Raw genomic sequence first — 26,484 nt, 5'->3', positions numbered from 1 at the left:
CGAACTTTCATTTGAGAAGAAGAGAACCCCTTTCGGAAATAAAAGTAAGGCGTGTCGCTTTCTCCTCTCCCGCTAATTCATTACAGTCCACCGCCGTCAGACCCTATAGGGACCTTCCTCACTAGGGTCTCCATACCCCGGAACTCACCTCATGTTGTTCCGGTGGTTTTTCCGCAAACTTCCGCGCTACCAATATGGGACTTGTCAACTTATGTCTCAGGGTGAAGGGCGCAGTGGCAGTGCCCCTTCGATACTTGCTATTTAAAGCTCTGAGCGGCACGGCACGACTTGTTCGTACCGTCACTTGTAGATATCATAAAAAAATCTACCTGTTTCAAAGTTCGAAAAAACCTATAGGTCCCCATCTTATGTTTCCAAGTCCCTTAATGGTGTTCGAATAAGTATAGTATTTGACATTTCACACTGAAAGTTAGTCTGACCTTCAAGTAAAAATGATTAGGGCGCTGAGGGACCATCTACCATTATACGAAGTGAAACCTTATTACCTGAGCAAGTAAGGTGATTTTTTTTTACTGATTTTGTACACGCGCGTTTTGACATACTTTCGCTTTTGTAATTTAAGTTAGGATGTCATTGCATTATATAATTTGCTATGTTTGTTCCTTATAAAAGGTTGCGTCATTAGCTGTCGGTAGGTCACTGACCTGTTTATTTGGGTCGGGCCGGAAATTGCACAAGTTCTAACTACCACTGAGCATGCATTAGCAAAATATACATACACAGTTATATAGCTAGCTGGTCCTCTTGACTTCGTCTCGAAATGATTGGTTCTCTATATAAAATTCATCCCCTATACAATTAAGTTTTGTGACAATAAGTAGCCTATGTTCTTTTCATAGGTCCCGTCCATTGACTTACAATTATATGGACGTCGGGTCCGCGCTAAAAAGTGTCCGCACTTGTAAGGCGCTAAAATCGTATACAGAGCGCCAAACTCCGCTTTAGTCTTCATTTGTTCGACTGACAGCGCGATACTGCGATGACATTACAATTTAAATTTCGAATAGGTTGACTTGGGACATTTTTTTCGTGGTTTTTGTATTAGACCCGTCGTCCATTTATTTGTAAGTCAATGGTCCCGTCTCAATTTTGGTGTAGAGATATACCAAAATTCATTAAATTTGGTTCAGCGGTTCAGGTGTGAAAACGCAACAAAGCCAAATTACTTTTGCATTTATAATATATATTTTGGAGAAACTTAGAATAGATAGACCGTCCTGAGGGCGGTGGCAATGCCTGAATGAGGAAGTCCGATCGAATACTGCGTCGCATTATGGAAGAGAGCTAAATTGAATTGCAATAATTTGAAGATAAAGGAGAAGATTGGAAAAAAAGATTTATGCAAAAAGTTTTTAACAAAGGAACCTGCTTTTTTTTAGATTAACTAAGCAGGTGGTTAGTTGGTGACACCGGGTTGGTTACTTTCTTAACATTCAAGTTAACGGATCGATGAAGTTAAAAACAGATGATGAAGTTACTGAAAATCGCTTATTGTTGGAAATGAGACTATTTTTTTCGGAATTTAAATCGAGAATAGTTATGTTTCAAACACATCAACATTTCAAGCCCCTTACAGTTTATTTCAAATTATAACTTTTTTTTAATTAAAAACCGTCCTCAAAAGTTTGTGGAATTACATTTATTTGCCAAGCTTTATTGAAATCAGTTAACAGAAAGTGGGCGAATTCCAATAAACTGGAGTCATCCTCCAATTTGGCACCCTTAGAGGCGGAATATTTTGTTCTTTAAATGGGACCACTGAGGTTCTTTATGTGTAAGAGTCCTTAGTTTGCAACATGTGCTATATACTCAAGGATAATAATAATTAATAACATGGTTTCATTACCTTATTTTCAGTCACGACCACATTGAGATCATGGTGAACAGCGCAGGCGAACTGTTGTTCTTCCGTCAACGCGAAGGACCCTGGATGCCTACACTGCGATTGTTACATAAATGTAAGATAATAATTCTGGTTTAGACACTTTTAAACAAATAGATTGGTATGATCATGTAGATTCGCAGATTGACACGATTGTTATAGGTATACTTCTGTTAGTAAACTTTCTAGTAATTATAATTGAAGTTGGCACCCCACTTAGATTTTAAGGATGCCTACAGATAGACTACATGTCTACAATTAATGCAGGCAGTCGAGACTTCAAGTGCAAGCTTCAGCTGCAGTCGATATGAACGATAGTCAGAGAATCAAAGTAGCAATTGATGTTCTTAAGAGAATATATGATTATTTTTGTGTCTGAAACAATTTGATCTTTAATAGTAACGGCAAAAAGTAATGATTGCTTGAGAGTGGTAAAACAAAAACACGATTGGTAAACTTTTTTGCGCCCGATTTATATCATTTGGACAATATTAAAATATTTTCTTTTGTAATGACTAATGACATAACATTTTTAATTATTTATATAACCTAACCCCCGGTTAAAAAAACCGACCTCAAAAGTGATTCATCCCCTAGTTTACCACACTGAGAGGTGGAATATTTTCTTCAAATTTAAATGGGACCACTTCTGAGGTACCCTCTTGCCAACAAAAAAAGAATGATCAATACATACATACAATAAAGGTTCACCAAATGGCGGAGTTATCGAGTAACATACATACAAAAAAAAACATACAGACGAATTGAGAATACAATAGAGTGAATAACAGTGTTAAAAACGATAATCATTTATGTCTAAACCCTGATATGTTTTCCTGAAAAACAAAGCAAGCGCTAGCGAGGACGACAGTCATTTGACATTTAAAATGGTAACGGCCAGCGTTATATTCTAACAACCCCACATAACTTGGGCATCATCAGTCCATCACGCCAAGTTGCCTGTTTTTTTTTTATTAATTACTAGGCTTTAGTGTAGAGTTACTCATACACGAGGCAACTCGTTTATACCATTCGCTTTTTTTTGCATTTATTTATACTGTATCATAACACTTAAGTTATCCAATTGATTGATACCATCAAGTAATAAAATGAGCTTAATATTCCTCGTCTGTTGGGTCATTGACGTAGGTGCAAACATTCTTACCACCACCTCACCTCATTTGAAGTAGGACATTGTACCGCCCCTAATTTTTTAAATGAGATACTCCCTCAAACTCACTTTAATTTCATGTCCTACTCAACACCACTAGGCTTGGTAAAAACATCAACTACCATTTTATTACTTCAACAGGAATGTAGGAAATTTCAATATTGAATCGATCTACCATATCTCTAACATAATGATATCTAACTTCAATATGTTTGCCCCTTTTGTGATGCACTTTACCAAGAGCAAGCTGCTTAGCAGATTGATTGTTACAATATAGTACAAATTTGCAAGTCCGGAACATTAGTAATTCCTTTAACAATATGCAGCTTATACTATAATCATCTTAGCATGAATATTAATCTCGAAATCTAGATATATTTCATGATTCATTGTTTAAATTCCGTAAGTCTATCATGTCATCGTGACCTATTTAAAAATAAAATAAATAACGCACACACTCAACATAGCCCCGCACTAGGGAAACCCTGTGTCGCGGGTGCCATGGACACACACATAGACAACCACAAATTACACCCAAACTCACGAGAGAAATAATTGTAGGCCATACAAATATTTCTCCCGGCCCGGGAATCGAACCTGGGACCTCTGCGTGGCAGTCCGGCATGGTAACCGTTCGGCCACGGAGGCAGTTATTTTTAACCGACTTCAAAAAAAGAGGAGGTTCTCAATTCGACTATGTGATTTTTTTGTATGTATATTACGCGATAACTCACAGCATTTGTGAACCGACTTTGATGATTCTTTTTTGTTGGAAAAAGGGTACATCAGTGGTGGTCCTATTTAAATTTTAATAAAATATCCACCTCTTAGAGTGGCGAACTAGGGGATGAATGACTTTTAAGGTCAGTTTTTTTAGTACTCTGTACTGAGATTATTCTTTCTTTTTTTTAACTTAATACAAGCTTTAGGCACAGATTGTTACTAGTATTACACTTTATGCTTATTTATTTTTGTTACTTTTTGAGTATCGAAATGTATCCATAAATACGAATCGAGTACATATCTATCACGGACTACTTAATTGTGTTCACTAAATTGTTCAATCAGTATAGTACTTAGCCCTGCCATAGAAACCACTTATAATGTTGTTGTAACAATTGTTGATGAACATTAATTTGTTTGTTGTTTAATTTGTTGATTAATAAATATATAAAAAATAAAAGCAATCTTTGTAGGAACACCGCCTCTCTACTAGCTTCACTTAAGCTAATATACAGCGCCTACCATTGGGGATTACGTACGTGAATTTGTTGACAAATTAAAATTGAGTATTTCGATAGTGATATGTTTATTTCCTTAATAATAAATGAAGAGTCGACGGAAAAAATGATCAAAGTTACTTGAGGAGAATTTCGGTAAAATATAATTTCAAATTTGTGGATCTTTTAAATATTGGTGTAACGACACGCATAAATACTACCCGAAATAAAGCCAAAGCTGACATAAATGTAAATAACGCTATGTATTCCATTTTAACTAAAAACATTTCTAAATTATTTTTAACTTTTCTACCTTTTAGTCATGAGCATTTTTACGACTGAAAGTAAATGTTTATTTTTCACGACATTGAACCTTATTATTCTTTTTCTGATTTAGGCAAAATATGCTGATACCGAACTGAATGGCGGTATTAACACAAAACGTGTTTTAAATGACTTTGATAATTCTTTCCCTGGTCTCTTCAAATGTTCTAAATACAGTGATAAACTACAACATCAGTGTGTAACATCTTTGTCTAGTAGCAGCCTAAGCATGACTAACTCTTTTAAAGCCGACAGACCTACTTGTTCGTTATACAGAACTTGGCTCCGAGGCTTGGCTTATGATCAAAGTTACTGAAACATTTGAATCAGAAAATAGAATTGATGTGTCCACGATTTGTACATAGGCCCTCAGTGCCTCTACCACGAGACACTTGTCGCTAGCTATCGCGTAAATTACTTCACAATTTTGTATGGCAAATTATACAGCGCCTCTAGCGGTCACAAGAAGAAACAACATTTTGTTACTAAATATTTTACGTGGTCGCTAACGAGAACTCTCACTGTAGTCTCATGGTAGAGGTACTTTTCTCATGACAATAAATGGGGACATAATTCTAGTCTTGTACAAAGGTCTTTTTAACCCACTTCAAAAAGGAGGTTTTTTTTTACTGTATTTTTTTGTGTGTGTTGTTATGCGACTTCTCCGTCATTTGTGAAACGATTTTGATAATTCTTTTTTGTTGGAAAGAGGATACCTCAATATTGGTCCCATTTAAATTTTAAGAAAATATTCCACCTCTTAGGCAAACTAGGGAATGAATCCATTTTCTCGCACTTTCCGGTAACCGATTTCAATAAAAGTTGGCAAATAGATGTAATTCCGCGAACTTTTATAAAAAAAAAATATAAAAAGTTATTTAATTTGCACAACAACTGTCGAAGCATGGTTATGTAAATATTTCCACTGTATAAACGCTTTTTAACGTTTATTTTGAAAATTGGAATGTTATTGTTATATTACCATGGGTGAAATTTATTAGCAGCTGAGCTAATTGTGAAAGAGGTCGTCCAGGGGGCCAATCGCGCTATTTTCGCAAGGTTTAACCTTACAACATTTGAGGTTATGGTTTTGGTTAATTAATGGTTCTACCGACGCACAAAATGCAATCGCGCTATCAGTTTTAATGAACCTAAACCTCAAATTAACCTCAAACTATAACCTCGTATTAAATTTTAAGAGACGTGCCTTGACTTCCTAAAACCGACTAAATTTTACCGTAAAACGCACTGAAATGTCAATATCTACGAATTCAAGTCTATAAAAGAGCGATTTAAAAAAGTGTGTAAAAGAAATGTCATTAAATTCTATTGTAAACAAACATATGTGTTGTGATTTGAACCAAATTAATTGAATTTAGTGTGTTGTTGTTGTAGATAAAACACGCAGAGGCAAGTACCTACACATTGTTTTCCTTTTTTAATATTCTATTTAATAAAATAGTATCTTTTTATACAATCAAATAGGTACGCTAACTACTATTAATTTCGAAATGTTAGCAATGTAGAATTAATAATGATGCTCGTATTTCAGCCAGTGTGGATGCGGTCGGACGGCGAGCGACCACTGTAAGCCAGCTCCATCTTTGCTGGAGTTCGAATCGCACAGAGATTTGGCTTGAAAATGACTTCGCTCGGCGTTGTTCGCGCGTGTTATCAGCACGCCTTTGGTGCGAGTGTGTGGCTATTTTGTGGCCCCGCAATAGATCCCAAAAGGTGAGCTATAATGCGAGGTAATAGGATACAGTGAGTGGATCACTCACCGTTATTGTACCAGAACTCATATCACTATAATATGCGATGTTATTATTGTTATTTAGGTATGGAATGGTATGAAAAGCAGGGTGAGAATCTACGCCACATCGACTGCGGCAGAGGCCCTACCAACCTTCCTAAAGGACACCAACTCTAGCACAAAATAACTTCAAACATACAATTCAATAACAAAGTAACTTTCTCACTCTTTATTATTAATTAAAAAACAAAGTAACTTTCAATTTGAGCAAATTCTTTCCCACTCTTTATTCCATCACATCTATTATTTCGTTGACAGCGAGCTGATGAGCGTTGGCGCAGAGCCGGGTAGAATTCTTATGCACTGAGGAGCAGCGAGCATGCAAAGCATTCTTGCAGCAAGTGAATGCTGGCAGGGTGCAGGCTGAGGCAGCTATTATTTCTGCCAAAGCAGATGATCTGCATGCCCAATCCGTAGCTGCCATTTGCAAAGCAATTACCGAGTTGGTGCCTGCAGTTAACCTTTTTGATAGACTATTTAACAAGAATGACAGGTTTGTTTTCAACATGTTTTCTTAATTCCTGCTGATGATATGTTCAATTGTGGAAATCTGAAAGAGCGTAAGGAACGAAGGTCTAATATAAACATTTTTTTAAATGTAATTTGAAAAGGCCCCTAAACATTCTGGCGTTTATGTTGGCTTCATACTGTATGTACATAAATACCCATCCTGCTTTATCTGTCACTACTCTCATGAGAGGTATGGCACAGTCTTAAATTTAGGTCTCCAATCTTACTATATACATATTTTTGTTTCAGACTTCTTTGAAGAATCAAAAGCAAGCTCGCTCTGGAAATGAAGGATGATTTGGGGTAGATTGAGGCAATAAATAAACTAAAAATACACTCTTTTTTTTATTTCAACCTCTTAAAAGTATACATCAATTTAGATATTAAGATAATAAACAATTACAATAGGTATACATCGTCATCTTAGAATGAATACCACATATTTCTATGTAATTTTTTAGGATGAAGATAAAAATATGGTGTGAAGTATAGTAAATGCAATAATGTGTGTAGTTAGCATTTTAATTACTTAAATTATACCTCTTTTAGATACTATATTATTACATTATTAATTTTTATTCAACAAAAATCAGTAAAAACAAACTGAAAATGCATATGTGAGGCTTCACTGTAAGGGGACGATATGTTGTATAAAGTCAAGTGTTAAAAGAGATAAATTGTAACCTTGTAATATATTTTTATACAACTATACATATTTTACCTATATCTGTAATTTTTATTTGATAATAATAACAGGAAATAAGACAAGAACTAATAAATATGATGTACATTGTAAAGCTTATTTTCTCACCGCCTTTTAATACCATCTCTTTCGGCATGCCTTTTAGGAAAGCTGCATATTTATTCATAATAACTGGTTTATTTGAAGCAGCTACCGCTTGTGCCTTTCTGACACTGGCTTGGGAACGGGTGATAAGCACTTGCCATTGAGGGTCACAGGTACGCCCCAGTCGTAAAAACAATACGAGCTATTAAAATCTGTAACAAAATTAATAATGATTTACACAGCATAGACATTTTGGTTATTATGCAAAACTGAGAACTATCGGATTCCACTTAACCCTTACCTTTGTCTCCACATCCAATGCAACAGACCGTCCTTTAACGAGAATATGTAGGCATAGTTCTTCCACCAATCCTGAAATGAATTCCGTGGACAAATGGTATATCGTTTGCGGAATTTCTCCTCAGACATGTTAAATGTGATCGTCTTTTTATGCTTTTCTTTTATTTAAAGCCCGTTCTTAGGCCACATCCACCTCATAAACACTTTCCAAAACATTTAAGTAACCGTGGAACATCTTTTATATACGATAAACGTAGTGAAAAGTTACTCTCCATTAACTGCCACACAAACCTTGACCTTGCAAAGGTTAATCTATTCCCCCAAGGTTACATGTGAGGTTAAAATGTCAAAATATTTAGCGCGATACCAATTTGCAACATTTTAGGTTTTGGTTTTACGTTTGACAATTAGCGCGATACCAAATGTGCGTTACGTGTCACACGTCTAAGTTTTGGCTTAGGTTTTTCTTTTGACAGTTAGCGCGATACGAAATGTACACAACGTGTCAGATTGGCGAGGTTGGAGGTTTTGGTTAAACCTTTGACAATTAGCGCGATTGGCCCCCTGGGAAGTACCACCTTACCTGTTTCTGTCGCCGTGCTGGTGAAATAATAGGCACGTGAGACTTGTCAACTTATGTTTAAGGTTGATGGGCGTCGTGGCAGTGCCCCGCAGATCTTTGCGATTGAAAGGTCTGAGTGGGATTGTAACTATTATGGCGGGCATGTCACTTACCACCAGGCACACGACTTGGTCGTCCCGCCACTTGGTAGCATAAAAAGAGTTACGAAAAATTACACTCTCAATAAATATAAATTAAACGTAAACGTAAACGTTTTGTTGCAGGCTGATAGACATCAGAAACGTAGCAAATCATGTAATTCTTAAATTACGAATACTACCTCCGACTGATATAATTTTTTTCTACATACATATCGTCACGCCTGTCTCCCGCCGGGGTAGGCAGAGACTATGGAACTCAACACCAACTCCCTTCAGTCTCTTCATACATGCTCGTTTTTTTTACTTGTGTATTATGCACACACTACCGTGTGCCTAGATTTTTATAATAAGTCTTTACTTATGTTTTTTTTTATCTTCACAGATCCGTTTTTCCTGCCAATGCAGCAAGTGGACAAAGGAGCTATCCGCTTCGTACTCAGTGGTGCCAACATCATGTGTCCTGGTCTGACGTCACCAGGGGCGAGAATGACGCAAGTGGACAAGGGACAAGTCGTCGCTGTTATGGCTGAAGGAAAGGAGCACGCCTTGGCTGTTGGATGTACAGCTCTCTCTACTAACGATATGTAAGGAATGGTTGTTTTTTATAATGGTTGATAAGTTCGATTTTTGACATTGGCCATGTTGTGGATTTTTAATTATTTTTGTTTGTTATTTTAGCATTGGTTATTATATGTCATCAGTCTAAAAAAAGTAATAAATAATTAAGAAACACAAAACGTAATTTACTTAAATTAAAGATTAATTCCAGTAAAAACTGCCTAACTTCAAAAGCCCGGCTTTTCTTTTTGCACGGTTATTTCTTCCTGTTGATTTTTTGGAATTGATTTCGTTTTGTTTCCTCGATTACTAAGTTTTTCGTTTTTACAAAACAAACTTGGCCTAAGTTTAAGCAAGAAATTATGAAGTATACTTAAGAGCGGTTACACACTGCGACTTATAGCAGCGATGCAGACGCGATGCAGTCACTAAATGTCTACCTTTACACACGCGCGCGATTTTAAGCAGCGATGAAAACGCGTAGCAAACGCGACTGCATCGATACAAACGCGCGTTTGCATCGATGCAATCGCCTATAAATCCCAAGTGTAGCGATGCAATCGCGCGTTTGCATCGCTGCTGTAAGTCGCCGTGTGTAACCACTCTAAAGTTTATTTTAATTAAAGTTGTTTTCTAAATACGAAATCAAAGTTCGTTTTATAAATCTTAGTCTGTGGTTTTGCCGGCTCGTGCACAATAAAAAATATGTAATTAAGTATTGTATTTTGAGTGGTTTTGACATGGAGTACAAACTAGTGGAAAAGTTTAGGGTCTGCTAATGAGTTAGTTTGTTAAAGCAAAGTAATTAAATATTCATAATTTACATTTTAAGTTCGAATATCTTAGGCAATACTTGTATATCTCTATCTGCATTTTTTTCAGAGCAAAGGTGAACAAAGGCGTGGGAATAGAGAACTGCCATTACCTGAACGACGGACTGTGGCAGATGAAACCCGTCAAGTAGAGCTCCGAGCGTTTAAAAAATATATTTTACAAAATATGTTTAAACTACTTCTTAATTTATTCATAAGGTTTTTTTAAATAAATAGACATTAAACTTTAATGGCTGTTTTACTAGATATCCGCGCAATCGTGTTTGTCTAACGGGCAGAAATACAACGCCTAAATGGATGCTGTTAAGCAATAACTTGTCAACCAACATGACCTAATTATTTATTTATTTGTTGAACATTGGCTATAGAGCCAACAGCTTAAACAAGCAGCAAACAATAGAGTAGTGCATTAGCAAACTGCGTTATGTGCGTGGATAAAAATAAAGCTGTAAACTAAAAAAACGGTTCCGAAAACAGATTATTAAATAGTACTTTTTTAAGTATCTGAAAAGTGTGATAAAAAGAGATAAACAATATGAAGAAACAAAATCACAGTATTAAACTTTTTACTTTATTTCTATTTAAAAACTGAACATTGAGTTTTGGAATTTGGAGTAATCTTAAAATAATTAGTTTTGTAATTGTTCAGAATTAACGTAGCTATTTTTGCAACAACACAATGATAACATGGCTAGTTTTGTTATAATAATAGTAAAAAATACTTTAATTGTAATTTTTCTTTAGACTCTTAAATCCACGTCGTCAACCATCAACATATCTTTATCACAGAACATCTTCATTGTCTGTCATTTCTAGAGATGGGTCATGGATAAATATCATTGGAATAAATACTCAGTAGAAAGATAAATATGGATAAATATTCATATTTATCCATTTTTACTCGTTATTTATCCAAAAACGTGGATAAATATTTTAAATCGTGCTTTATTATGTATATGTATTTAGTTAAACAAAGTATATTTCTAAGCTTAATTGTGAACAATGATACAATTAAGTAGCATGTACGTGTAGTATATTGCTTGTTATGCCCTTTTTCTATACGCAGTGATAAAAATAATCCTTTTAAGTACCGTAAATGCCTGTATTTTTGCGTGAAGCTTATTATTATTTAAATGCGTAGTTTGTTAAAAAATTGTCTCCACACAATATTAATCAGCTGTGTAACATTTTGTATGGATTTTTTTTTCAAGTTACTAAGTTGGTCCTTTTTGTACATTTGTAGCAAGACGTGCGTGCGACTGCCTCTGAGTGCCTTTGAGTGCCTGCGAGAGCCAGGAGTGCCTTTGAGTGTCCGCGAGTACCTTTAAGTGCCCGCGAAAGCCAGGAGTACCCGCGAATACCTTTGAGTGCCCGCGAGTGCCGTTGAATGTCTTTGAGCGCCCGCGAGTGCCTTTGAGTGCCCGCGAGTGCCTTTAACTACCTTTGAGTGCGTTGAAATTTCTTGAGTGCCTCTGAGTGCTTTTTAGTGCCCACGATTGCCTTTGAGTGACTTCGAGTGCCTTTGAGTGCGTTTGAGTGCCTTCGAGTGTCTTGGAGTGCCTTATAGTGCCCGCGAGTGCCATTGAGTGTTTTGAGTGCCTTTGAGTGTTTTTTAGTGCTCGCGAGAGTCTTGAGTGCGTTTGAGTGCCCGCGAGTGCTTTTGAGTGCCAGCGCGTACCTTGAGAGCACGCGAGTGCCTTCCACTCAAAGGTACTTAAATGCACTCAAAGGCACTCGCGAGCACTCGCAGGCACCTAACTCAAGTAAAGACTTGAAAATATTTCCACCATATCTGGTCGAGTCGCAGCCTTACAATCTGAACAGATTGTTGCATTACAGGCGAATGCTCCCGGTGAACGAGGCTACGCATGTTACGCAGCGAATGCTCAGCTCACATCCCTCATCGCCTGTGATGCTCGCTTTTGAATGTTACATTACAAGACGTTATCAACTCGAAAAACGTAGGTACTAAAACAGTATTGTTAGGTACTTAAAACACAGTCAAAATGAGAAGTAATCGTACGCAATTATTTAATAAAAAATTAATTCTAATGAATTTTATTATAAAAAACTATTAATAATAAAAAATATTTTCATTTCCTATGCATAATCTTAAATTAAATGAAATTGGAGTCTAAAGATTTTTTCGTGGTTTGGATTCGTGGATTCGTCAATTGTTTTTATATAATTTTTTGATATTTGGAGATTATTTAAAATCTCCAAATATTAAAAAAAAACATATAAAATGACTTAGCTTATGTTTGTAAAATATAGACAAGACGACAAGGTATAATTTGTTATTAAAGTCTCAATTTTCGATTTTTGTGGGTCAGCACCATGCAATGGTCAGCACGTTATATATTTCCCATTATTGTGGGTTAATAAGTATTAACGTATGCTTTTCAGCATACGTTAATACGTCCTCCAACATAAGGCCAATTTTATCTGCCAAAGAGGAACAAAAAATAGTTGTGAAATGAGACCACATTTGAGGTACCCCCTTTCCAAAAAAAGAAGAATCGTCTAAATCGGTTTGTAAACGCCGCGGCGAGATATCGCGTAATAGATATACGAAAAAAAACATAAGTAGTCGAATTCAGAACCTCCTCCTTTTTCGAAGTCGGTTAAAAAAGCTAAAACATTGTTGAATTATGATAACAATGGTCATTATGCATACTGGTCACATGCCCATTGTTTTAGTTAAAATAATATAAATTTAAAAAAGATGACTTATTGTTTTTCGATTACGATTACACGTTCTATATAGAATAATATGTAGCCAGTGGTTAAATAATTTTATTTATTAGACAATAAATAAAAATATGGGAAGGAAGAAAGAAATAACAAAAGTTTAAAAACTAGAAACCAAAACTAGGATTAAATTGTATGAATAAAATTGGGTCCCTGCGGCAAGATACCCAAGATGCTGGCAACGCCCTCTGTATAGCTAATGCGTTGGGCAAGGTAGCCCTTGGATTCCCAGATAGTCTTTTAATTTTTTGGATGAAATTTTGTATAGATGAAGGATACCGGCCAAGGCCACTGGTTCCACTAAGGGTTCCGACTCCAGTGGTTCATTATGAGCGTTGTTATCATAATTCAACCTTTTTTAAATAAATATGTCCACGAATATATTTCTTTGCTTTGGCTAGGCGGTGTGGAGATGTTGGTATAGCAAATTACATTTGTTGATGATTGATAGCTCTTCTCTTTGTTTAGGTACGCAATTCGCTAAATACACGGGAGAAATAAATATTATGACCTTAAAACATTTGCACGTCGCAGTACCAAGTGGCTCCCCACGAGTAGTGGACAAGCAATAACCAACAAAGTCGCTGGCTAAAACTGACCGACAAAATGGACGCGTTTATTGTGCTATAAAAGCAGCCTTACTTTTACTTTACGAAATATGTGTCAGTTTATTGTTTATTTTGTATATTATATCAAAAATGTGTAATATATTATGGTCATTTTATGTCGTGAATACTTCATTATCACGCCGAATTAGCTAATGTCATCTATCGGCGTTCGTAATGAGCTAAATATTTGTAATATAAAGTAAAAGTTAAGTTGTATAATTTTCATGGTACAAATGTCCAACTCAATTTCTCCCGATTGTTTAGTCTTTTATTCAATTGGAGTAGGTACAATAAAAGTTAATAAATGAATTTCGTGGTCGAATGAGGCTTAGGTTAAACCCTAATTAAGGAGACGAATGTTCAGCACAGAGGTACATGAATGTGATACAGCAATAAATATGTTACGGTGATCCAACTTCCCTCTTTCGAACAAAATATGTAATTATAATTATGTAACGTGTTAACGACTGATTAAAACAATAACCAATAACTATGTTTAAAACTTAACTGTCTCGCTAAATGTCATTTATACGTTCCATGTTAGTCTTTTAACTCCGCAAAACGAAGATAAATTGATACTCAATAAACTTGTCTGATTGAATAATAAAAAATAATGTGATCACAAGACTGATGTAAAAAATAAAGTTAATAAAAAAAAAATTTATAAAATATCAAGGACGTTGTTCAGTCAGTGCCGCGTGTTGTGTGAAACGGAGCATAGTTGATTAAAAAAATGGCGTTTGCGTTTGTTAGTTCGGCTCGCCAGGGTAAATAAATTGTTTTTTTGAATATTTATAGCCTGAAATCATTATAATTCTGTACGCAAATAGTTACCAATTCTTCTAAACAATTTAATAACAGCAGTTTTAACAGAAATGTAAAAGAGTTAAGGTTGTTTCGTATGACTTTAGAAATCAGCTGTTTACAAAGAAAAACTTAAATTTTGTGAATATTATGTGTTATGTGAGTGATTTATTATCAATTAGCATTGGTTACAGGTGTAAAATGTTCGTATAAGAAGTTATAATAATTTATGGTTACGCAATTGGGAGTAAAATACAAAAGTTCAAAGTTCAGTTTGATAGTCATTTGTTTTGATTTTGTTTTCAATTTGTTGTTATTTTCTTTACAGTGGGGAGGCTAACAAACGCTGCTCGGCGCTTCTATTCGGATGTTTACCCGAAGATAACCACTCATTACACCATTCACTCTCGAGAGAACGATCCAAGATGGAAAGGTAAGTCTGATATCCCATGCTACTAGGTTATCTCTATATTCTGTAATCTGTGCAATTAGTTATCAAATAATTCTTATACGTAAGTCATATGTCATAATGCTGATTATTTTCGTTGGCAACAAGATGTTATCTGTTGTTTATTTTGTAGTATTGTGGAAATTGAAAACATGTCATTTTTTTTACAATTTTTTCATTACTTTTGTATTATTAGGGTTACTTTAGTAAAAAACGCAACTTTTCTTAGCAGTAGAGCTCCTTGTGAAAGAGTTCATCCAGGGTAGTATTGCCACCTTACCCATTTCTGCCACTAAGCAGTAATGTGAGCATTACTGTATTCCGGAGTTGAAGGACACATGGGACTTGTTAAAATAAGTCTCAAGGTGACAGGTGCAGTAGCAGTGTCCCCCAGATCTTTGCAATGTAAAGCTATAAGTAGCACTGTAACTGCTTTGGACAGATGTGTTGTTTAACATCAAGCGCGCAACTTGTTTGTTCCGCCACTTGATATCATAGACAAACATGGGATTTGAGCCTTACTTGCTTTTTATTTTATGGTCTATTTTTATGGTTTCTTACGCCATCATCTCTCAAATCAAAACCAATAAATTGATATAAGACAATGTCAATTGTTTTTAAGAGCTTTCATAATAAACATACAGGGAGTCCCATGGTTATGGGACATGGAAGGAAAGTGCTTTAAATATTGTAGATAAGATATTTTGCTTGATTCAGATATTACTTTTTAAAAGTGAAGTAATACTGCCTTCAAAGACTTAAAAAGTTGCTTGACTCATCTGGGAATTAAATTGATTAAACATGAGAAAAATTCTATTTTATGAAGCCGATATCATGAAAATACAGGATTTTTTGTGCCTCTCCATGTTCCACAACTGTGGGATGCGAAGTATAACTTAATGCCATTGGTTTCAAATTTAAAATATACTTTTACTACATTTTTATACAGTTGCTCCATGAATGCGCCTGTTACGGATAGGCTTGCGAACTGCAAATGAGCAGCCGGGTACTCACTATCGAGTGGTAACCTTAACCATTGCATGTTGTCCTACTGTATGTACGTGGTTTGCAAGCTTGCCGCGAGCGGAACGCGTGCGATTGGCAGTGAGCCGACGATAACCAGGTTCTCATTCTAGCGAGTGAAGATTGTTTAACGCATGCACTATACGACTAACGTAGTTACAGTTACGTAGTGCGATCTATTCGAGTGCCGCTCGCGCGAACTATGCGAGTGCCGCTCGCGCGAACTATGCGAGTCTTGCGTGAGATGTCCTTACAGGGGCGCATTAAATGCAAGTGAGCAATTCGCGTGAAGCACACATGCAGGACATTCGCGGCGTATTCGCTATCTGTACGCATCCTAATAACAATGTATGTAATAAAAATTTTAATAAAAAAATAAAAATTTTTGTTGAAATTTGTACCTTATGTCATTTACTTAACATTAAAACATATCAAATGTTTAGACAGTAACAGTTTGTAATGCTTAATCTGTGACTGAGTGTACCTGTGTGTCATCTAGTGCAGATATTGACAGAAGTAAAATTGTCTATTTTTAGATGTAAGTATGGAGCGGTTGGCAGAGGAGACAGACATCCTCATTATTGGAGGAGGTCCAGCCGGGATGGCTGCGGCGATCAGGGCCAGACAGATCGCAGAAGAAAAGGGAGCTGTAAGTTCAAGTGAAATACTAATTGCCACTTAACATGGAATAATTTAAAATTTATAAAAAAAAATGATGAACAAACACAATTAGCTGGGTGACTAAGGGAGGGAAGCTTTATAAAGTACATTCCAAATCACGTTAAAATGATAGCTCAAATCTGTTTATATTAAAGAGTGATCACAAATGAAATTAAAATTAGTAAAGAAAAGAATACCAATAATAAAATGAGTCACAACCCGTGGTAATAAGAACATTACAGACTAAACCAGTCAACTCGTTTATGTTCATGACATTGGTTTCATCTTGAAGATTTAATAAATATTCAGTTACTGAATATCTTAGTTTAATTGGATCAAGAAATCTAAAAAAATGAAATGTAAAAAAATATAATATGTCCTTATGTTGTTAACATTAGAGTGGTTTTATAGGGTCTGTAGTGCCCTCGTTGCAATCAGCAATTGTTTTATTGTGATCACCAAAACTTGGTGCAACGGGCTGGTGCAAATCAACGACAAAGCGCCTATTTTGCGTGTGGTGGGTGCAGGGTCCTACTCGTGCTACCCAAGCCCCTCCAAGAATCTCAGCAACCTCCTCGGTTTGGTGAAGACTTCGGGGAGCTACCTCGGCACTCCGAAGTACTTCGCCCTGTAGTTGGCCACGCCGGAGCACTGTAGTAGGATGTGCGCGGCCGTTTCCTTCCCCTCCATGCATGCTCTGCATAGAGGGCTGTCCGTGATACCTAAATTAAAAAGGTGTTTATTGTATGGACCATAACCCGTTAGGGTGGCAGTTGGAGTGCGAAGCTCTTGTCTTTTAAGTTTGATTAATTTTCGAGATCGACTGGCGTTGAGGGTCGGGAGTGCTTCCCTCGCCTGTCTACAAACCGTAAGAGTTGTCCATGTGTTATTATGAAAAGATTTTGTACCTTTGTGTATATTTGTTCTTGACCACTGGTAGGGGAGGGACACTATGGGTTCTGGTCCTACAGCGTCCGTCTCCAATCCTTTTTTGGCTAATTCATCTGCTGCGTCATTGCCACGTGAGCCGCTGTGTTCTTTAATCCACTGTAGAGTTACGTGGTTGTGTAGTGATCACCACTAATTATGAATCACCACTAATTATGAAATGTATAATTTGTATAGTTCTAATTGTTTTTATCTATACTGCCCAGGGTTTGTAATGACCCTGGAATTAATTTTACGGGCCTATCCGATGGCAACTTTGGCTAAGGAGGTGCAGAAACTTTTTATTGCAGTACGGTCTCTGATCTCACTTAACTTGACCTTGCATTGTTGCAATGGTAACCAAGTGGAAAGCAATGTCTCACTGTAATAAAAAACTCAACTCCATTACAAAACTCCATTATTGAGTACATTTTTATTGTGGATCAATTAGAGCTTTATAACAATTTTATTATTATAAATTTTAATGATTTATACCCTAAGCTCTATTGTCTAGTTTGCTAGCAAATAAGAAATTGCATCAATTCATTGTTTTGTCTTTTGCATCTCAACATCATTTGCAATGTTGAATAAACAAAAGACAGATAAAGTGCAAGTCCCATATTCAGGGACTGCCTATAACTGCCTTCATAGCCGAATGGTTACCATGCTGGTCTGCCACATAGAGGTCCTGGGTTCGATTCCTGGACCGGGAGGTATGTTTGTATGGCCGATATTTATATCTCTCATGAGTTTGGGTGTAATTTGTGTGATCCATTCCCTGGTTGTTATTTTTGTAATAATGTTGTTGTTATTATTATTATTATTATTTTAAATACTTGAAAGTCAATTGTTTAAGGTATAAATTGAAAACGTTTACAATTCCACTATCAGGTCCTTTACGCGCGGGTTCTTCTGTTGCAGGAAGTAAGGGTAACCCTTCTAGAAAAAGCAGCAGAAACCGGTGGTCATATTCTATCAGGAGCATGCGTAGACCCTATCGCCTTGAATGAACTCATACCCGACTGGAAAGAGAAGGGTGCGCCTATGAACACCCCGGTTACATCTGACAAGTTTGGTCTCCTCACAAAGAGTGGGAGAATACCTCTTCCTGTGTTTCGTGGTTAGTTTCACTGTAGTTTATATTTTATTATCCAAAATGTTTGAACTCAAACTGGCCATCGAGATGATTTACTTTATGCACTCGTATAGTTTTGCGACCAGTAGGGCTAGCACGATATGGCGCGACTTGCGCGATAGCGTCATAAAGCCTGAGATCTCTGTGCAAGTATAGCAGTATCTCGCGCTTTATGTCGCTCTCGCGCTAGTCGTGCCCCAGCGTGCTAGCCCTACAGCGGTGGGACATAGGTTTATGTGTTGATACAGTACACATTTTAGTAGCAGTAGAGCTGCTTGTGACAGAGTTCGTCCAGGGAAATACTGCCACCTTACCTATTTCTGCCGCCAAGCCGTAATGTCAGCATTATAGTGTTCCAGTCTTGAAGCGTTAGGGTGCTGGTGAAATTACAGGCACATGTGACTTGTCAAGTTAAGTTTCAGGGTGACGGGCGCAGTGGCAGTGCCCCTCAGATCTTTGCGAAGCTCTGAGTGGCACTGCAACTGTTATGAACAGGCATGTAGCTTACCACCAGACGCACGATTTGTTCGTCCCGTCCATTGACTTACAAGTAGGTCAATGGCCCTATGTAATAAATTTAAATAAAATGGAAAGTTCATCAAAGAATCGAAGCAATTATTGAAAAAATCACTGTATTAATTTTTCTAGATGTGTTGCTATGTATTCAGCAGTTTGTTTTTCCAGGTCTACCTAACTACAACCACGGCAACTACGTGGTGCGATTAGGTCATCTCGTGAGGTGGTTGGGAGAACAGGCAGAGGCCGCTGGTGCTGAGGTTAGCTATCAATAGATCATGCAATAATGATTTGTCGACCTTCGTGGTCTAGTGGCTTGCACACCGGTTTTTATGGTGTCGCCATTTCTGGCATCCTTGGCCGGGTCAATGTAGAAAAACTATCTTTCGATATTGTCTCGGGTCTGGGTGTTTGTGGTACCGTCGTTGTATCTGATTTCCACAAGTGCTTTAGTTACTTCGGGATCTGAGCAACGTTAGTGATGTTGTTAACCGACTTCAAAACAACGAAGGAGGTTCTCAATCCGACTGTTTTTTTTGTATGTATGTTACGCGATAACTCCCGGCATTTGTGAACCGATTTTAATGATTCTTTTTTTGGGTACCTTAGTAGTGGACCCATTGAAATCTGAGGAAAATATTCCACCTCTAAAGGACCATTTAGATGGAGAGAGTTTCTCGTCTAGAAGATCTAGAAGATGCGATTATCGAAAGAATATAAAAAACTTTCCTAGTCTAAACATTCGCGATTATCGCCCTTCCATGTGAGCGATAATCGCCTCGCCTTTACATGTTGAACGTCTCCGTGTAAACAGAACTTGAAAGCAAAAAATCGTATTTCGAGTTTTTGTGCCAGCCGTTTCTACCATGCGTGCAGTGCGCGAGGGTGTTTTGATTATCACTGCTTTTCTAAGACAAGAATTAATGGAACGAGAGCGAAAAAAAATATTTCAAATAATGGAGAGTGAGTGAGTGAGTGCCTCTGTGGTCGAATATAGCGTGGGAAATATTTGGGGTGCTCTCGTAACGAATATGGCACTCCTTTCTAAATCCAGGATGGCGGGCACGACTTTTCAAATAATGGCAAGTTGGTTATCGTTTTTGAGGTATTTGGGGGTGCTCATTACGAAAATAGCATTTATTTCTAAATCCAAGATGGCGGACTCGGCTTTTCAAGTAAATGCACTTTTCAATTAACATTCCTTACTCACTTCCCACTCACTCACTCACTAATTCACTCACTCACGCACTCACTCACTCGCTCACTCACTCACTCACTCACTCACTCACTCACTAACTCACTCACTCACTCACGCACGCACGCACGCACGCACGCACGCAAAACGAGTTGTCAATTGTCAATTTCTATGTTTTGGTGAAACATTTGGATACAAACAGATAGATACTGTTTCTTTGTAATTAAAAAAAGAAATAAATTGAAGGTATGGCCGGGATGCGCAGGCGCAGAACTTCTATTCCGTGACGATGGGTCACTGAAGGGTGTGGCCACAGGTGACGTGGGTATCGCAAAGGATGGCAGCCCCAAGGATACGTTCGAGCGGGGGATGGAGTTCCATTCCAAGATTACTATTTTCGCCGAAGGTATGGTTTTGAAGCTGTAAGTGTTTTAACGCAAATTAAACACAATGTCCGTGTATGTAAAGTCGAATTTACAATTTGTAAAATGCAAATACGACAAGTTTATACATATATTGTAAACTCGTCTTTATCGGTGTGTATTTTTCGTTCAGTTTGGCGCACGCTAAAACCTTTGAATTTGACCAAGTTCTGCTTTCACGATTTTTTCTTTCCATACAATGAAATCATACTTATAAGAAACTGAGTCTATTAACATAAAAAAAAAAATAGTAAATTTCATTCATTTTGTGCGAAAAATATTTTATGAAATTTTACCAACTTCAGCTGACCCGATTTTTTTGTCCCATGCAATGAAATGACGCTGTAACTAAGAGAGAGCATGAAACTGAGTCGATTAGCACTAAAAAAATTTTTAAGGACACCTCAAGCTTGATCTAAAAATTGACTATGCCAAAATTATTTTTCACAAAAAAAGACTTAACGGTTCCTAAGACAGTTTCATTGTATCTTCTATGGTATCGGATTTTCCTACACTGTCCCATTAAAAAAAACTCTGTTTAAGGGTACGGAATGTCAGAGTGCTCTTGCGCTGCATGTGCGCTGCGCGCGCGCACAGTTCAGTGCACTTCTAAGTGCAGCTCGCGAGCCTTTAGCAAATAGGTGTATTCGCCGGATCTGTACGCACCTTAGTAGCAGTAGAGCTCCTGAACGAGCTCGTTCAGGGTAGTACTGCCATTTTACCTACTTCTGCCGCCAAGCAGTAATGTCAGCATTACTGTGTTCCGGTTTTGAAGGGTAAGGGTGCTGGTGAAATTACAGGCACATAGGATTTGTCAACTTATGTCTCAGGGTGACGGGCGCAGTGATAGTGCCCCTCAGATCTTTGCGATTTAAAGCTCTGAGTGGCACTGCAACTGTGGGCAAGCTTACCATTAGGCGCACGACTAGTTCGTCCCGTCACTTGATGTTATAAAAAACAAAAAAAAACCTTAATAATCCTTGATAAAGTCTTAATAATCTTATTGCCTTTTTCTCTCTTGTTCCCTCACTCTTTCCCTGCTATCCTTCCCTTTCAAGCATCACTCTTACGTTCCGTTCTCACAGAATAAGTCACCACTTTCGATCGATAGTATGCTCAGGGTATTTCAAAGGCGTACCTTTGAGTACTTCACGAAACTTTCTTACGTTTTGATTATAGGATGCCACGGACATCTTACGAAAATGGTGTCCAAGAAATACAATCTCAGAGAAAAGAGTGAACCTCAGTCTTACGGTATTGGGTTGAAGGAAATTTGGGAAGTCAAACCTGAGGTAAGATTTTTAAACACGTTATTTAATGTTTGTATGTCTTGCAAGGAAGTATAATAAAATACAAGGGACTTGTTGAATGTTGAATGAATATACAAATTAATTTTGTTTATGAATTTTAGTTGTTAATGTGGTATGTTTGTTAATACCATGGGCGTAATATGTAATCATAAGATACATGCGTCTTTTGCATGCATTTTTGTCCGAAGCTCTTTTTGTCGGGGACAAGGAAGATGCTAATTTATTGCGAACCATTATGACCGGAGCAACCCAACTCGTGATATGCCTTCCGTTATGTCCAGTGCTCGTATCCAACAAGGAAGATGCATGTCGTTATGTCTAGGAATCTTCCAACACGGGAGATGCCTTCCGTTATGTCCCGGGCTTTTTCCAGCATGGGATATGCATGTCATCAATTCCGGGACATTTGACTCCCTGAAATTCATAAGCCTCTCTCTTTAATTTTACGCATTTGTAGTCGCCCAGAGGTCGTCGTGTAATTTCTTGCAAACTCAAACTTATATTTTAAACTCAAATAATCGTTTAAACAAATTACACTTGATATTGTCCATTAATTAAACTCGATTATTCATTCGTAAGGCAGATTCCCCTGAGTAGAATAATAATAATAACGCACACACTCAGCATAGCTCCGCACTAGGGAAACCCTGTGTCGCGGGTGCAATGGACACACATATAGACAACCACAAATTCACCCAAACTCACGAGAGAAATAAATTTAGGCCATACAAATATTTCTCCCGGCCCGGGAATCGAACCTGGGACCTCTGCGTGGCAGTCCGGCATGGTTACCGTTCGGCCACAGAGGCAGATGATAAAGAAACTCTAGGGGTTGGTCTTTGTAAATATGTTGTAAATAAACTTTTGTATACATTCTTCTTCTTGGCGTGGCGACTCTGATGTTTATATTTGTGACGACCTATACTAAACGACTAAACTAAAAGAGCTAAACGGGTTTGTGCAGACTAGTTCCTAAAAGAAGATTACAAAGCGTTAGCTAACTCTCTGATGGACTAATTTTTGTTCCAGAACCACAAGCCTGGTCTAGTAGAACACACAATAGGCTGGCCTCTCGACAAAAACACATACGGAGGGTCGTTTATATACCACTTGGCAGTACCAGAGGGTGAACCACCGTTGGTGGCTGTTGGCTTCGTGGTAGGACTCGATTATGTCAATCCTTACTTGAGTCCTTTTAAAGAATTCCAAAAGTTTAAGTTGCATCCTTATATTCGACCAATGTTTGAAGGTATGTGTTAATTTTTTTATGGTATCGTAATTCGTAAACTATCTGACCGGTTCACTTTAATATGGAAAGTGGTCACCTATAGACATTGCGATGCTAGGGAGTGGGTATGGTATGTTGTAATGAGCTGGTTTTTGTTGGGAAGTTGGTATACTGCGATTGCGATGGTTTTCTAGAACTGTTTGAAACCTGAGCATACAGTGCCCTGATGATGAATAGTAATGATACAGTCAAGATCACATTATATTTGAACTGAACACTGAACTTTGGATCTTTGGACCGAGAGAGTCTAATTTTTATTTTAAGTGTCAATATTGACGTGACTGCGTAGCACGACTCATCCCTAGAACAAAGATCTATGTGCAAGACTACATACTTGTTCTCAGGACATAGTACATTTCGTTCGTTCTTCTTCGCTGTGGATGTCAGATCGACTGTTGTGCGATTTTATATATCCGAAATGAAATTAGATATATAAATTCTCAAAACACCTTTACGTAGGCCTTAGTTTGAATGAGGAAATTATTCTCGTAACGTACTGATTCTCTTTTTGCTATATAATCACATCGGACTCTGTTGTTCGGATGAGTCGATCTTATGACGTACCGTGGGCAGATCACCTACTAGGTGAACCGATGGCCTGGGGATGGTTGCGGAAATCCCTTGTATGCAAGCAGCGCAAGAACGGTAGTTATTGCGACTTTAGGGGATGCCTATATCCAGCAGTGGATGTCTTTCGGCTGAAATTATGATGATGATTGATTAAATCAATTTGAAGATAAATACGAATAATTTCTCAGTCACTTATATGCTTCGTTTGCAGGTGGCACTCGCATTGCATACGGTGCTCGAGCCCTAGTAGAAGGCGGCTGGCAGTGCCTGCCTGTGACGGTGTTCCCAGGCGGCTGCCTCGCCGGCGACTCGGCCGGCTTCGTGAACGTACCGCGAATAAAGGGCACCCATAATGCTATGAAGAGCGGTAAGTTGTTTGTATTTTTTGTATAGTATGGTATATGGTAAGTAACGGTAATTGAAAGCTTGTTATTAGCATCAAAAAATAAACATAATTTATTGTAAAACATAATTATATTTTTTTTGTGAAACAAACCGACCTCAAATGTTTGTGGAATTACATGCATTTGCTAAGTTTTAATGACATCAGTTGACTGAAGGTGGGTGAAATTCAATAATCCCTTTCAAACAAAAAAAAAATCATCGAAATCGTCGGAGTAATCCCGTAACATGCGTACAAAAAAATGCAGCCGAATTGAGAACCTCCCTTTTTTGAAGTCGATTAAAAATAGTACAGGTATTAAAGAAATCAACAGTTATTGGCCAAAAAGAGACAGAGTTTTTAACGAATTTCACATGTTTTTTATTATGAACTTTTTTAATATGATCCAAAAAGAAATTACTAGGTATTTTCACGTAGAGTAGGTACATACAATGATAGCTATCATCACTTGAATATAAGAGTTATGTTACCTCGGCAAATCTAATCGACTTTTTATTATTGTATAAATAGAAACTTTGCAAAGCTAATCGCATTTTTAGTAATTATTGATATTTACATAAAAAATAACGTCAAATTATATTCAATATTATATTTAAAATTTCCTTGTGCACGCAAATAATACATAAATATTAGACAACATCACACGTTGCTCTAATTCCATAGTAAGTAACTAAAGCTCTTGTGTTATGAAAATCGGAAATAACGACGGCACCCAGAAGGCACACACCCAGACCCGAGACAATATAGAAAAGTTAGTTTTTCTACATTGACCCGGCCGGGATTCGACAGGTGTATGCCACTTTGACCACTGAGGTCGTCGAACATTCATACATTAATCATAATCTGAGTTATACAAAATACATAAAAATGTTAATGACAATTTTGGTTAGGTATGCTGGCGGCTGAGACCGCCATGGACCTTATAATCTCGGGAGAGGCGACCTATGACAAGGGAATTACTCCTAAACAGTACGAGGACCAACTTCGGAAGTCCTATGTCTACAAAGAGCTGAAGGTGTGTATCATATTTGGATGTTTACGATCGAATAGCCTGATACTGCAAGCCAAAGTGTAAAGTATCTGTATATAGCACATTATAGAGTATAAAATTTATCTAAATTGATATATGAAAAGAGCTTTATAGAAAAAAGTGTATTAAGTCCAGTGAAAATTATATTAAATGAGCGTTATAGCTATAATTTTTTTTTATATTCACACAAATGAGGGTGAATCCGCTAGTTAGCCTGTAGAACTTTTTTAAATAATATTTTTCTTGGTATTTTCTTTAAGTTAGCAGAGGTAGGTGAACAGTTTTTATTATTAAAGAGAAGAATTATTCTTTTTATAAATATCATATTTATAGAAAGTTCTGCAGATTAACCACGTAAGGCGTAAAAGAGTTCCCCCCGTGGCGTATCGCGACTGTTGACAGTGTGTGAAATTATAAATAATTAAATTAAATATTAAAATACATTACAATGTTTTATTTATATGCTTTTTGTGTAACTTGCAGCAAGTACGTAACTGCAGGCCGTCGTTCCACACAAGTCTAGGCTTGTACGGAGGACTGGCATACTCCGCCTTCTCTACTTTAGTGCGAGGAAAGGAACCATGGACGCTCAGTCATGGAGGTAATGTTTTGCGCCACTCCAAACTTTTTCTTCAGATCTATCTCATTATTACTGGTACGGTATTTTGTTATGGGATCACGGCTACAGTATTGACGCCGACCTTTTCATTATACAAAAAAGTGTATTCGCATAATCTACAATATCCAACCCAGAAATGGCTGCAAACCAATTTTTATAAAGGAACATACGTATATTCATCACACGGAATTGTATACCGGGTGTAACAGAAAGGTGTGGTCATATTAAAGGACCCAAATGTACACTTGATTTAGACCCTGTGTGCAAAATATCAAATAAAAATAAGTGACTTTTAATGTTGATATAAGTTTAATTATGTTTGTATAAATAGTGATTGTCCGAAACAACCACTGCGTCACAACTCTATTGCTAGTTACGTTACTACGACTTCACAAATTCATTCATGAAACCTGGGCGGCCGCAAGCGGGGCGAAAGAACAGCTGACTACAATTGAAATGCCATTGTAAAAACATGATTTAAATATGTTGATAATACGTTAATATTAAGTAACAAAATCTTTAAATACATAAAAAATCGAATTATTTCTAACAATATTATTTTATGCCATACCTAGGTACGCGTACATACTTATTTACATACAATTTAAAGAATATTTATTTACTTATTAAGCC

At 37.2% G+C, this 26,484-nt stretch overlaps 2 protein-coding genes across 3 annotated transcripts in view; both read left to right on the top strand.

Annotated features, from left to right (window-relative positions):
* LOC113238303 (malignant T-cell-amplified sequence 1 homolog) overlaps positions 1-10,324 on the top strand; it is a 107,449-nt gene extending 97,125 nt beyond the window's left edge. For both annotated transcript variants that reach the window (XM_026475141.1, XM_026475148.1), the window contains exons 3-5: positions 1,879-1,979; positions 9,134-9,335; positions 10,192-10,324. In XM_026475141.1, the coding sequence (XP_026330926.1) occupies positions 1,879-1,979; positions 9,134-9,335; positions 10,192-10,273 (385 nt within the window). In that variant the 3' untranslated portion in view covers positions 10,274-10,324. The remainder of the gene's footprint in view (positions 1-1,878; positions 1,980-9,133; positions 9,336-10,191) is intronic.
* A 4,315-nt stretch (positions 10,325-14,639) lies between these two features.
* LOC113237851 (electron transfer flavoprotein-ubiquinone oxidoreductase, mitochondrial) overlaps positions 14,640-26,484 on the top strand; it is a 24,279-nt gene continuing 12,434 nt past the window's right edge. Inside the window, exons 1-10 of the mRNA XM_026474552.1 lie at positions 14,640-14,738; positions 16,313-16,425; positions 18,285-18,483; positions 19,183-19,274; positions 20,456-20,615; positions 21,811-21,923; positions 22,971-23,190; positions 24,011-24,166; positions 25,093-25,217; positions 25,716-25,833. Coding sequence (XP_026330337.1) covers positions 16,321-16,425; positions 18,285-18,483; positions 19,183-19,274; positions 20,456-20,615; positions 21,811-21,923; positions 22,971-23,190; positions 24,011-24,166; positions 25,093-25,217; positions 25,716-25,833 — 1,288 coding nt within the window. The 5' untranslated portion in view covers positions 14,640-14,738; positions 16,313-16,320. The remainder of the gene's footprint in view (positions 14,739-16,312; positions 16,426-18,284; positions 18,484-19,182; positions 19,275-20,455; positions 20,616-21,810; positions 21,924-22,970; positions 23,191-24,010; positions 24,167-25,092; positions 25,218-25,715; positions 25,834-26,484) is intronic.

Source organism: Hyposmocoma kahamanoa, unplaced genomic scaffold, assembly GCF_003589595.1.
Source record: "Hyposmocoma kahamanoa isolate Upper Pololo Valley unplaced genomic scaffold, ASM358959v1 103, whole genome shotgun sequence".
Classification (NCBI taxonomy): Eukaryota; Metazoa; Arthropoda; class Insecta; order Lepidoptera; family Cosmopterigidae; genus Hyposmocoma; species Hyposmocoma kahamanoa.
Note: the sequence above shows the minus strand (reverse complement) of the source record. Positions and strands in the feature narration are given on the sequence as shown.